This window comes from Ambystoma mexicanum, chromosome 2q, assembly GCF_040938575.1.
Source record: "Ambystoma mexicanum isolate Mex_15411 chromosome 2q, UKY_AmexF1_1, whole genome shotgun sequence".
Taxonomy (NCBI): domain Eukaryota; kingdom Metazoa; phylum Chordata; class Amphibia; order Caudata; family Ambystomatidae; genus Ambystoma; species Ambystoma mexicanum.
Window position 1 is genome coordinate 1,082,077,006 of NC_090924.1, and position 14,014 is coordinate 1,082,091,019.

A 14,014-nucleotide genomic window follows, 5' to 3' on the forward strand; every position below is an offset into this window, starting at 1 on the left:
AAGGAGAAGTTTGGAATAAAGAAAGGGTGGCTATTGTGCCATGTAGTAGAGTAAAGGAAAATGGGAGGCCGAGTGAATGTGTGCAAAAAGAGTGGCAAAAGAAAGGAGATGTTACATCTCACATTTCAAATACTTATACATGTATCAATAAAGTTATATTGAGGCCTCCAGGGGGCTTGCATTGGATCACTGCCTAATCTGCTCTACTCCCCGAGCAGTGGATGCAAATGGGTCTTGAGCACCCCCCCCCCCTTAAACCCCACATTTGCGGAATTGAGGCTGGTGCCCCTGAGACCAACCAGTAAGGCACACTCAATCCAGGTTTGGCGTTAATTTATGGTCAATATTGATTCAGGACACGGAAAGAAAACAGCTATTTCTGAAACCGAAATATCATGAGGGGACAAGACTGGCAACATTCTGGCGTGGAAACTAAGAAAAGAGAGGAAGAGAAAAATGATAAAGCCAGCGCGATGGACCCATCATGTATGACACGGTTATGATGGGGAAGGAGTTTCCCGAATATTACAAAGAAGTGTAAACCTAAGAATATTTGGGGGATGGTTCCCATATTGCTGAATTTCTGTAAGTTACCCAATTCGGCTATTTCTCAGGACTCGGCCTCCAATCTAGACTCTCCTATAGTCCTGTAAGAATTGATACAGACCATTAAACAGATGAAATCACGCACAGCTCTGGGTAGTGATGGTTTTTCTATGACATTTTATAAAATGTATGGATCGAAATTTACCCCCCTCTTTATGATATGATGGGTTATTTATAAAGCACTTAATACCCAGAGGTTTCCAAGCGTCGACCCGGGGATCGAACCTGTGGTGCTCTGTGTCGTCTTGCTTCCAAGGCAAGCACGTTGCCTCTGAGCTACCCTCCCAAGACTTAGAATTTTCAACGCAATACTATCAGGTGGGGACCTATCGGACACGATGATGGAGGCCATTATATTGGTTATTCACAAAGAGGATAAACACCTGGTGCTCTGCTCTCCTATCGACCGATAAGATATTGGCAAAACTGTTGGGAAACAGGCTAGAATCCCTTCTTCCTTCCCTTATCCATGGAGACCAGGTGAGTCTCGTTAGCGGTATGCAGGGCCCGATAATATAAGGAAGACCATCAACTTGATGCACCATGTCAAATCCGCTGACCTTGATGCTTGCATGGTATTGATTGACTCATAAAAGGCATTTGATAGGGTTGAGTGGGACTACATGATGACAGATCTAGGAAAAATGGGGCATGGGGCCAATTTCCTGAAATCTATCTCATCACTGCATAGAGCCCCTATTGCAAGGATGCAAGTAAATGGCGCATTGACTGATTCGTTCAGATTGTTCAGAGGGACAACGCAGGGGATGTCCTCTGTCATCGCTGTTGTATGCACTTACAATGTAGCCCTTGGCCATAGCCATTCAGTCAAAACGGGTAATTACAGGGATCAAATGTGGAGAGGTAGACTTAAGGTTGTCCCTCTTCGCTGATGACATTTTAGGTTACCCAACTAATGTCCCTTTATCCCTTTCCGAATGTTGTAGCTCATCTCAAGCAGTGGTCACCTCTCGGGCCCGAAAATAAATATTGACAAATCATGTGTAATGATAATAAGGGATGCAACTTCTAAACGTGGTTCACGAGCTAGATTAAAGGGAATGCGGGTGGAAAAGAGCATTAAATACTTGGGTGTCCACCTTACCAGGGGCCTATCGTCCCTAATGCAAGCTAACTTTTACCCGCTGCTGTAAACTGTGTAACGTAAAGTCAGGTGTCAAGTGGTGGGACTCATTTATCCTCTCTTGGTACAGCCGTATGACCTCAGCTAAGATGAACGTCCTGCCGCGTCTCTGATACCACTTTACACCTCTCCCTACTATTATCACAGACAGCTATTTCAGTGATCTTAATGGTTCAGTGAGTGGAGTGGAGCAGCTGAGTGGTGCTGCAGTCAGTGCAAGTTCAGGAGAGTCTGTCTATTGTGTTTCCTTTTTTTGGAGGAGGAGCACCTGCACAGCGTTTTTGCACCGTGTCTACAAAGACAAATTTTTGTGTGGAGTAGCTGAGTGGTGCTGCAGTCAGTGCAAGTTCAGGAGAGTCTGTCTATTGTGTTTCCTTTTTTTGGGGAGGAGCCCCTGCACAGTGTTTTTGCACCGTGTCTACAAAGACTCATTTTTGCCGCGGAGTGGAGCAGCTGAGTGGTGCTGCAGTACGTGCACGGATGGACTTGGTGAAGAGTTATGGACTGTCATTCAATTGAAGGTAACATCTAAGTGGATTCATTTGAGTGTTAGTGAACGTATGCTTACTGTCACCCGTGTTGTTACCCTTGCTGAAGAAGCAGTGCCAGAAGTTTCTTGAAAATCACTTGTTTCATACACTTAATAGGGCATAACGCCAAACTGTGACTTTTGTTGCACAGTGACATTGCGGTCCCTGGCCATCCCAATTCACCCATAGCAGATTTCATCTACCGGTCTCGGCTTGAAATCGAAGCTGCGGCGTCACGCTTCCCTCCAGTTTCTTTGTTGGAGATTCTGCGGGGCGGGAGGACCCCTTGAAAATCAATGAGTTGGGTAGAATCAACATATTGTGTTCGACATTGGAGCTCTGTTTTCCCAAGCCTCAGATACCCAAAACTGATCAGGGCTTTCGGTATCTCTGGCAAAGTGCTCCGTTAATCGTCAGCATATAAATCGGGGACTGCGGGCTCATAGCCTTTGACCCGAGAGCAGATGTTAGTTTCTGCAGGTGGAAAGAACTGTTACACTCCAGCCTTAAGAAGAACTTGGGGCATTTCCATGTCCTGGGGCCAGAAAAGTGACTCTGTGGTAAACCGCAATTAAAGGGGAAAAAATAAATGAAGAAAACCTACAACCTTTGAAGCGCGCCCCAGGCAACGAGCTCCATTTCCTCTATTCGAAACAATATCCACGCCCGTAGTCAAAACACTAACCCTGTGGAGAAATGCATCTTCAAACGCTATAAGTCAGGTGGCTGGTATTTTTATCCCCCCCCCCATAGCGTTGATCCTAGAGACAACCAACTCACGATGAGCTTGGGGCTCCCAGGTGTGCCGCTCCCCTCCAGGCTCGAAATTGGAGAATCTACCCCACAAAATCAGATCATCCGAGACCTACTTTCATCAAACTTAAATTACACCTTACGGATGACAACAATGAAAAACGCCATTGGACATCTTTCCCAGTGAGCTCTGTGGATTCGGTCGAAGCTGGTTTGGGGGTCCATTCAAAGGAGGACCAGGACAGACTGTCAAATCCTGGTGACAAAAAAGAGTCTGCCTTAAACTCTATCGATCTCTTTGACGAAGAGATGCTAGAAATGAGAAAAACGTATCCTGGCAGAGTCCCCTTATGAACTTAACACAATATCAGTGACGTGGGAAAACTATCTAAGACCAAAGGACGCCTCCATGAAGTCACCTCAGAGAATAAGAAGTACCTCTGATAAAGGTAACCCATTGGAAGATAAGAAATCGCCAGAACTTGCCCCTCCTAGTGATCACTAAAGAACTGGAAATTAATGAGATCACCATGGTCGCAATAAAATCAGCTCTTAATGATTCTGTGGGAGAGATCCTTGGAGAATTGTGCTCTGCATCTATGGCTCAGTCGACAAAGATGGACATCTTAACCGAACAGTGGAGGTGCGGGGGGTCAAGGAATAACGGCCAACTGCAAAGATTAATCCCACAAATTCTTGGCTCAGAACCTATAAATATTGGCCTTGTTCTCTAAACCTAGTGTGTCTAAAGTAGAGTAGCACCCAGTGCACAGACCTTCCATTTAAACTTGTTTGCCATTTTCAGCTAGCCCTAATTTGGACAAGTTAAATGCAGAGTATATGTCTCGCTTAAAACCTATAACCCTACACAACGTGACCTGCTTCGTCTGCCTGTGCTGTAATCCATTCTGTTCGGTCACTATGATTTGGAAATGTGTATAGCTTAACTGGGCATCTCTTCACAAGAGGTGTGGTCAGTTTGTTTCCTTTCAATCAGATATCAGCTATGCAGTACGTATCCCTCACTTTAGCATAACATAAAGATTGTTTTTCCTTGTTTATTATTTTCATCTTATTTCATAGTCTTCTATATTTCATAATTGCATAATACTGTGTTGTTACATTGGTGTGCCCTTTGGTTGGGGTGACTATGATGCAGCGACAAAAACCCATTTTATTGATGTTAGGGAGAATTTTCATTTCTGTGCCAATTCCCTTTAGCCTTCGAGACTCTCGGCTCTATTGCTGGACTCAGGAATGTTTACTCCTGAATGAGTGGGACCTTTTCCTCACACTCATGTGTTTTTTTCTGACTGGGATGTTTGTGTTTCTTAATGTTTAATGGAGTTTGGTAAAATCCATAGGCATTTGCTTTTGCATTGTGACAGATAGCACCTTTTGTGCAGTGCCACTGAGAAGTCGCTTGGACGTCTCTTAATGTTTAACCACATTTCCTTGGGTGAACTACTGTTCCCAAGAATAGTAAGATGACCCCTGTCTTACTTACCTTTTCCTGTGTGGGGTCCAGCACACACCCCCTATGGTGAGTGCTGGGGGTAACATAGAATTCCTTTAACCCATTCCTCATGTAACATTCTGTTACACTAACTCACTTGAATGGCTGGTGACAGTGGTTTCTTTTTTACTACCTTCTTGTGACATGTATCTGCAGGCTGAATCTTCAGCTGCAGTGCAGCACCCAAGGGTGACCATTTTCCCAAAATGGCCCTGCCGTCTTTTTTCGCCATTTCTTGTCAGTTAGTTTCTTCTGGGCTTTTACTTTGTTTCAGTCCGGTTTTAGTCCTTTGTGTGTTTTGCCTTTTGCAGGCTTCAGCCTTGAAGCCTGCCCAGGCTCCAGTGTGTCTGGAAAGGCAGGAAATGAGGGAGAGTCCTAAAACTGCACTGTCCTTTGTCTCTAGGTGTGCCTGAATGAAACCAGTTCTGATTGGCCGGCTGGCTGTCCAGGAGGACAGCCACCCTGCTGGGTGATTGACAGCCTAGGGCTGTAAATGAATTGGAACTTGCTTAAAAGGCAAGGTTTTTGGGACTAGAGGCAGAGTCGACCACTGGAGAACAACATCCAACGAAGAAAATGTGAAGAGACGCCAGCAGCACCCTTCTGGACTGCGTAGTGCCCGGTGAAGCCCTGCAGCTGTGCTGAGCCCATTTCTGTTTTGACTGGGAAGGCCTGTACAGGGCGACTTCCTCGCTTAGGGTGGTGGGACCAACTAGCCTCAAGACAAACTCTATTTTAGCGCAACCCCCGACTTGCTGTGACTTTCCAAGGCTGCAGAATTCCAATACCAGGTGACCCCTGACCATCTGTGAGTGCATTGTATTCCGAAGTGCGAATCCAGCCAAAACTTCCCGGGCATCCAGAGGACCCTACAGAAGCAGGAAATTGTTGCCCAGAGTCCCCTCACCAGAGTCCAGGACAGAGGAACTTCTAACTGGAGCTCTTCATTCTTCTTTGGCGCTGAGAAAAGGGTGCTGAAACCACAAAGAGCCGCTGTATCAAGGAGAATCCATTGCTGCCGAGTCCCTCCCTCGAGAGCGGCCGCAGGAGCCTGCCAGACATCCTCCCTTTCGTCACCACGACCAAGGACCAGGAACAAGGGTCTGCTGCACTGCAACCAGAAGGCATCCAGCTGGAACTAATTCTTCAGTTCACAGGCACTGTGGGGCTTGCAGCACATCAACCTTTTGCCATTTGTAGTGCTTCCTACCTTGGCGAGTGCTATTTTACCCTATTCTGAGTTGACCTCAACTCACTTGCACTGGCCTTTCAGCTTGTGCTTCTTGAAGGTGACTCCTCTTGAGTTGCTGTGATTTTCTATTTGAACTACTTAATATGTTCTTTAGAACATTTTCTAAGAAGAGAGCATCAGAACTTTGAACTGGCCCATTGACTTTTGCTGTCCTGGCTCCCTAAAAGCCCCCTTGTGAACCTATTGGCTTTGGCAATGCGTGTCCCCTTGCAGGTTTTATTATTGAACACTATTATTGCTGGGATAAAAGACTGCCTGCATCCTTTTGGGAGAATCTAACTGTTTTTATAGAATACCAGTATGTTCTGATCTAACCTAACCTTTCTCTCCCTTATAACTCAATGCTGCAAAGGTGATAGAAAATAAGATAAGTGTTATTACTGACCTCATATGATGTCCCCATTCGTGCTGGAAAATGTACAACATATGAAAGAATTACTCACCTGCTTTATTGATTACTTTTGGAATTGAATCCTAACTTGGGATTAATGTTATTTTTAAATTGCTGCTTTTTAAAGAATGTTGTAAATACCTTTGTGTATATATAGATAAATATGTATACTATAACTGTAAGTGTGTAAGTGTTTACTTGGATACATGTATCTTCTGATTTCATTGTACAGCTCTACAGCTCACATTACCCCTCTTAAGATAAGCCTGGCTGCTCAGTCACACTACCAACTTGTGTGTCCAGGCCTACATTAAAAGGTTGGTTACCTAATACCAAGCGATAAGTCTTGTGTAGTCCCACACCAGTTGGGACTGCACTAATTCTTACCTAACAATTGATGATCTTAAAATACAACTGTCTGCAAAGGTAAGGAAGTCTAGAGTTCTAACATATTTATATTTGTTTGTTTAGCTTGCACAGTTCAGGCAGCGAAAAGCCCAAGTGGATGGTCAGAATATACCTCGGAAACAGAAAAAAAAGAAAAAAACAAACAGCTCTAAAGACTCTGAACTTTCAGAAGATGGACCAGATATTAGCCAGTCCCACAGTGATGAATCAAACACACACACTACTCAACGAGGGGCAACTGCCACCACAGAATATACTATCTTGAGAACCTTGTGCACCGGGGACACCATCAAGCATGACCAGACCTATACCATTGAAGTAAGTTTTGGATTTAGTAAGACAAAATGCAGCAGATTTAAATGGAATTGTATTAATATTATAAGTATCATTGCTTACATTTTTTGTTTTCATTTGACAATGTTTTTTATAGCATACTAATTATAAATTGATCAATGTGTTCATAATACTATTAGTATATAATACAATGAATGCATCTTGGAAAACACAAAATACTGTCTAGACTGCTTATGATAAAACCTATTGCTAAATCTCTCCTCCACTGCCACTTTACTCATATTTATGATTCATCGCCTACCTCCTGAAAGGCAATATTCAAGAAAACAAACTCTAACCCTACCTGCAATCCCAAAGCTAATCCTTTTGTTCCATCCCATTCATCGGGACGAATGTGAAGGGCCAGGCCCAGTACAATCACAAGGGAGGAGTGGTGTAGTAAAATGAATTAATATAGGTAATCCAGGCATTCCCCCAACTTGAATTCATTGTCACTGTAACCACATTTAGTAAGATATACTAGATTCAAGACAGGCTCCTCTATATGGCACATGTCACTCAACAATGAATGTGTCATAATGTTTGTGTACATGAAACCGAACTTGCTCGGTGTGCGTTACCTGAACTTAACATTGCTGATCTTTCCACGTATCCCCTTCAGTCTGCATGCTATAGCCCATGGAGCTGCCTGGCAAAGGTCATTCGGGGGTACTGCTGCCCGAGTCGAAAACGCTGCCACATCTCTTATGAATTGACCTTGACGCAGCAGAACTTTAGCCAAATTGTAAGGTCTGGAAATGACTGCCCCAATCCATCAACACATCGTTGGTACAGACTATAAAGATTGCCCATGCGGCTAGCGCAGGAAGTCTTGATTCTATTAAAGACACGGAGGCGAGCATTATGCTTATCTTCTTTAATTACTGCTAACCACAGCTTTTTAAATCTTTCTTTTTTTTCATGTATAACTTTTTTTTTTTTTTTTATAACTCGTATAAACAGAGAAAAGAAAAAATGAAAACATCATTGTTTTAACATGACAAAACTACATTTCACATGAGGCTTCTCTGCCTGGTAGTCCCACAGCCTCTCTTTCACTGTCCAATCCGGCAATCCTTCCTGCTATAAGTCCCTGTTTCCCTGGGTCCCTTCCTCTTCTTTTGCAGCGCACCGATTAACTGAACAAAGTCTAAAATCCAACTGAATTATCGTAACTCCAAACAGAAATTGTCTTTTCTATCCTCGATAGCTTTGCTGTGCTCTAAATCCGCAGGTCTGCTGCCCTCGATACACTAATCTGTTATTCTTTTGATCCTCTCCTACGCAAAAAGAGAAATGTGCATGTTAGGGAAGGGGAATACAGTTCGTCACATATCATAACTAAGTCTTTACGTAAACCACTTTGAAACCATTACAGATCATAACATAACACCCATCGCTGTATTCCATAGGGTGGGATAATGCTCGCCTCCGTGTCTTTAATAGAATCAAGACTTCCTGCGCTAGCCGCATGGGCAATCTTTATTCTATGACCAGACCGGAGGCGAGCATTATGCTTGTTCAAAGCTTTCTACCACAGCAGCTGCTATATTGGATACTGGTTTGAAATAAAAAGTCTTAAAGACTGAGTCGCTCGACCAGTCTGCTGCTTTCATGATCTCTTGCAGCGGAACTCCTACTGCAAAAGCCCGTGAAGCCATTGCTCCCCTGGTAGAATGAGCCCCAAATTTAGACGTGTCTATACCTGCCAATTCCATTATTTCCTTCACCCATCTAGCTATAGTAGCTGATGTGACTGCTTTGTATGGTTTTATACGCGCTATAAGCAATTGTTTCACTCCTTGTGGCCTAACCGCTGCTGTCGCTGCTTTATAACACTTTATGCAATTTGCTACACACAATTTCTCGTTATTCGGCCAATATGGGTATGAGATCACTTTAGAATTGGTCTTTGTACGCTGCGCTATGGTAAAGGCTATCCCTTCTGGGTAATACATCTTCCTGTCTATCTCGAGTGCTTTAACGTCTGAAACCCTTCTACAAGACACTAAGCAAAGGAGTGTAGCTAATTTGGCTGAAAGTGACTTTTCTGACAGAAAGTTGTTACTAGGCCATTGCTCGAACAGATGTATGATTTTTTGGACATCCCACAGTGATGAGTACTTGGGTCGGGAGGTTTGCTCATCTTCACACCTTTCAGCAATTGGGACACCGCAGGGTGTTCCCCTATTGGTGCCCCGTCCACTAACTTGTGCCCCGCGGAGATTGCTGACCTATATACCCCTACGGTCCTGAAAGCTCTGCCTGCCGAAGGGAGGCTGGCTAGGAAATTCACTACTTGCACTACAGGTGCTGAAATGGGAGATATACTCCTCCTCCTGCACCATAGGTCCCAGGCTTGCCATGCGGAATTATAGCTCCTGATCGTAGATGGGGCCCATGATAGATTGATAAGTCTTGTAGCATCTTCTGAAAGGCCTGGCAATCGCCATCTATGCCTGAAATTCTGCACGCTATCGGTGACAAGGATTGATCCTCTATCAGAGGATGAGGAACTCCTGCTGGATCGACCAGCAAGTCTGGTCTGTATGCAATCTTCTGTGGAAAATCTGTAAAAAGTTCCATCAGAACTGGAAACCAGGCTTGCGACTTCCACTCTGGCGTCACTATCACTATTTGAGCCTTGTCTCTGCGCACTTTTGCTAGTACTTTCGCCAGCATCGCGAAGGGGGGAAAAGCGTAGTGCTCCACAATGATGCATGAATGCGTCGGTGCCTTGGGCTTCCGGGTCTAGCCTCCAGCTGAAGTAGTTCGCCTGTTGAGTGTTCAGTCTCGAGGCGAACAGGTCTATGTGCAGGGGACCCCATTTTGCTTCCAATCTCTCAAATATGTCCCTGTGTAGTCTCCAGTCGCTGTAATCTACTAGGTGTCGGGAGTTCCAGTCCGCCACTGAATTCAGGGCCCCTGGGAGATACTCTGCCTTCACTGTGATCTGTATCTGTAGGCAGTCGTGCCAGAAATCTTTCGCTCATTCCGCTAACATCTTGGACCTGGTACTTCCCAGTTTGTTGATATATCTTACTGCAGATATATTGTCCATCCTGAGAAGTATGCTGCAGTGCGCTTTGTCCCTGGTAAATGCTTTCACTGCGAAAGAGCCCGCTAGCAACTCTAGACAATTGATATGAAGTTCTAATTCTTCTTTTGACCATCTTCCTCCTGTCTCTATTTCGCCACATCGCGCCCCCCAGCCGGACCTGCTGGCGTCTGACTCTATAACCAACTCTGGTACGTCGCCAAAAATGGCACGGCCGTTCCAGGCTTCCATAATGTGGAGCCACCAGATGAGCTTGGACTTGCTTTCTTCGTCTAAGGGCACTAGTCGATGGTATCTCCAGCCTTTCCTTAGGTATTTGATCTTCAGCCTCTGAAGAGCTTGATAATGTAATGGGCCGGGAAATACTTCTTGTATGGATGCTGCCAAAAGCCCTACTATCCTGGCTAGGTAACGAAGAGAGATCAGCGGCTTCTTGAGCGCTGTCCTCCGATCTTTCTTGATAGCCTTCATTTTCTGAGTTGGCAACTCCAATGTAGCTTTCTTTGTATCTATGGTGAAGCCTAAGAATTCTAGTTGCCTGGTTGGCGCTAGCTCCGATTTGTCTCTGTTCACCAGGAATCCCAGATTGGAGATCAGCTCTATTGCCCAGTGGACCTGCTTTTGTAAGCGGTCTTTGTCTTCGGCCATGAAAAGGATGTCGTCTAAGTAGACAATCATCCGACATCCTTGTTCTCAAAGTGCTGTCGCAATGGGCCTCATGAGCTTGGTGAACGCCCATGGTGCGGATGCTAGACCGAACGGCAGGCATATGAATTGCCAGAGCTCGCTTCTCCATCTGAATCTTAGGAAGTGTTGGAAAGGCGCTGCTATGGGCACGGTGAGATATGCGTCTTTCAGGTCCAGGCACGCTAGCCAATCTCCCTTCCTGAGCAAGTCTCCTAGTAGATGGATCCCTTCCATCTTGAAGAGTTTGTATACTAACCAGCTGTTGAGCTCCTTCAGATTGATCACTGGACGAATTTTGTCCTTGCGATGTACTAGAAAAATATTGCTCAGGAAGGAATGGGCGCTCTCTGTCGCTCTCTCTATCGCGTTTTTCTGCGCTAAAGCTTGTATCTCTGCTCCTAATAGAGATTCTTCTGTTTGCGTCATTTGAATTCTGTGAGGAGGCCGATTCTGCACTGGATGATCTGTGAACTCTAGCATAAAGCCTTGTACGGTCTGAAGGACCCACGCATCTGACGATAACTCGCGCCAGTTGTGCAAATAGAGCATTGTCCTGCCCCCCACAGGAGGATAGGTCGCTGCGCGTTCTCTCACCTGTATTGTTGCTCTGGTGTCGGTAATATCTGTGTCCCCGACGTCCCCGCGAGCCTCGACCTCTGTTTGGGAAGAAGGCGTCTTGTTGTCGGGTCTCCCAATATTGGGCTCTGGGGCCTTGCGCTCATCTGTTAGTGAAGCGGCCGGTCGAGCGGCCTCTATATCGACCGGCCCCTGAAAAAACTCTCCCCGGAAACACCTTCCTGATGGAGGCCTGCCCTTTTCCAGCGCCGTATATGTACCGACGAACCTGTTCATCTCCTTAACAAATGTATCACCGAACAGGAGACCTTGGGTGCTTTCCCCGGCTTCATAGGACGCTAAGTCCCCAAGTTTGTTATCGATTTTCAATAGGGCTGATCTGCGTCGTTCCGAAGATATAGCGCAGTTTGCATTGCCTAGCATGCAGACTGCTCTCTGTGCCCAGTTTGCTAGGATGGATGGGTCGACTGGCTCCCCTGTATCTCTGGCCCTTTCGGCCAGGTCCATTATCTTTGCTATAGGGCCGGCTATGTCTAGCAGCTTGTCTTGGCATGTTTTCCATGCCCTATCCATACCTTTCCTGGTGTCTTTCCCTGCCTTCGTAATGAAGGTTAGCATCTTTGCGTCGAGTTCGGGTGTATCTGCAACTTTCCCAGTCAGCTCTGGCCTCGGACACTCAGCTTTGAGTCTGAACATAGGCTTCCTCATTTTTTGAGTCATGTAAAGGGCTACTCTTGGAGAAGGCGTCCAGTCTGTCGATCTGGGGTGCCTTATGGTGTCCGGGTCGAACATGTCTGATATGTCCTCATCATCCAGAAGGGCCTCCACACTGCTGGCTTTAGGCTCGCCTGCACTCTTTTGCGAGACCACGCTTAATTTGCTTATGCTTTGAACATCCTCCTCTGGCTGTTCTTGATCTGAGTGCTCCGAGGATGATGAATAGGCATCCCCTATATTTTTCGCCCCTGGGGTGGGGGGGTATGAGGTTGGGCAGGGCTGTCTTCGTAAGGAAGGCACTTTTAAGCCTGTTGAATGCATCAGCCACCTCTAGGTATTTATGTTTCCCGGTACTTTCGCCAGAGGGAGTAGAAGAGGGTTTCCTCTTCCGGGCCACTTTCTTCCACTTCTCACCTTTTTGCAGAGGATTTTGTGTGGAGGTTCCTTCTCCAGGATCATCAAGCGTGCCAGCTTTTCTGCCCAGCATCTCTTCCAGGACTAATAGCCTGTCTTGTAGAGGCTTAACTCCTAGTGCTACGGCTTGAACTAATGAGTCGCCTAGCACTCTTGAAGCTTTGGGAAAGGTCTATATCCTCCTCCATGCATTCTACTTCCTGGTCCAGTCCTCCTTCACTCCAAGCCTCATTTCCCATGCTGTATGCCATGGTAATTGGATGTGCCGTACAGAGGAAAACTAGTGGGTTAAAGACGTAGCTCCTCTAAAATGGCAACTGAAATAATGTATTATTATTATTATCTTTTTTTTTTTTTGGTAAATCTTTTAAATCTGGGATAACTCTGCTGTGCTATGGCGAACCGCTAAGAAAATAGCGAAATTCACGCTCCTGGGAATGAAATAAGGGTCGAAGGACTGGCCGTACGTTTTCTCTGTGTGAGAAAAGTTCCACTGAGGAGATTGTAAGTAGATGCGCATGCGTGCGCTCCACCTTGTCTCTAAGGTCGTTGTGTTTACTCCGCATATTACGCGAGCTCCATCAACATTGAACGCATTGCCGTGCGGCTGGCTGCCTGAGCCCTAAAGCGAGTGTCAGATCACTCGCAGGCTCGGCAGGCGGCCGCTCTGAAATACAATATGCTACTCGCGAGGTCAGCGCATATAAAGCTTGCGCGAACGCTATGCCACGTTAGTCACACACGCGCACATTTAAGAATAAGTAAGTCCATTCTTGAAACGTTTCAACAGACAAAGATAGTATAATCAAGCACTATCCATAATAAACGTCACTTATCTGTGGCTGCAGCAAAAAAGAAGAGGAAGGGACCCAGGGAAACGGGGACTTATAGCAGGAAGGATTGCCGGATTGGACAGTGAAAGAGAGGCTGTGGGACTACCAGGCAGAGAAGCCTCATGGGAAATGTGGTTTTGTCATGTTAAAACGATGTTTTCATTTTTTCTTTTCTCTGTTTATATGAGTTATAAAAAAAAAAAAGAAAAAAGTGTTATACATGAAAACAAAGAAAGATTAAAAAAGCTGTGGTTAGCAGTAATTAAAGAAGATAAGCATAATGCTCGCCTCCGGTCTTGTGATAGAATTTCAAAACATGTATACTCTTCTAAAAGATTCAAATGATCACACCTACAAAAAGTCTTTGTCCCAGCTAAGACTTCCCTTTTCACTTCAAGTAGATTTAGCCTTTGCTGCTGCTCCTCCTCCTCCTCTGAAAATTGATCATGACAGTGAGCTAGTGAAACCACCTCTTGATTCAAGGAAAACCTGCAACAGATCTTGGCAAGGAACTGCAGACCAGGTCTCGATATCCATGTCTACAGGAACGCACAATGACATTAGGGTTCCTAATTGCCCAATAGCTCGCACTATGACTAAAATGTTTCTTTCAAGGCAGCCAATGCACAACTATGTCTTCTATTAGCATGAATGTAGGCCCATTTAATACAAGATGCAAATCCAACAGGTGTATCAACCTCTGACGAGCATGTTCAACAGAATGAACCTGCATCATTAGCCTGGGAATCAACTCCTACAACATATGAAGGCTGTCTACAGCCTCCTAAATGGTTTT

The 14,014-nt window shown here is 45.3% G+C and overlaps 1 protein-coding gene across 3 annotated transcripts in view; it reads left to right on the top strand.

Annotated features, from left to right (window-relative positions):
- The window catches only part of AKAP9 (A-kinase anchoring protein 9), a 2,953,299-nt gene that overhangs the window by 207,417 nt on the left and 2,731,868 nt on the right, over window positions 1–14,014 (top strand). For all 3 annotated transcript variants that reach the window (XM_069648423.1, XM_069648424.1, XM_069648425.1), the window contains exon 2: window positions 6,664–6,918. In XM_069648423.1, the coding sequence (XP_069504524.1) occupies window positions 6,664–6,918 (255 nt within the window). The remainder of the gene's footprint in view (window positions 1–6,663; window positions 6,919–14,014) is intronic.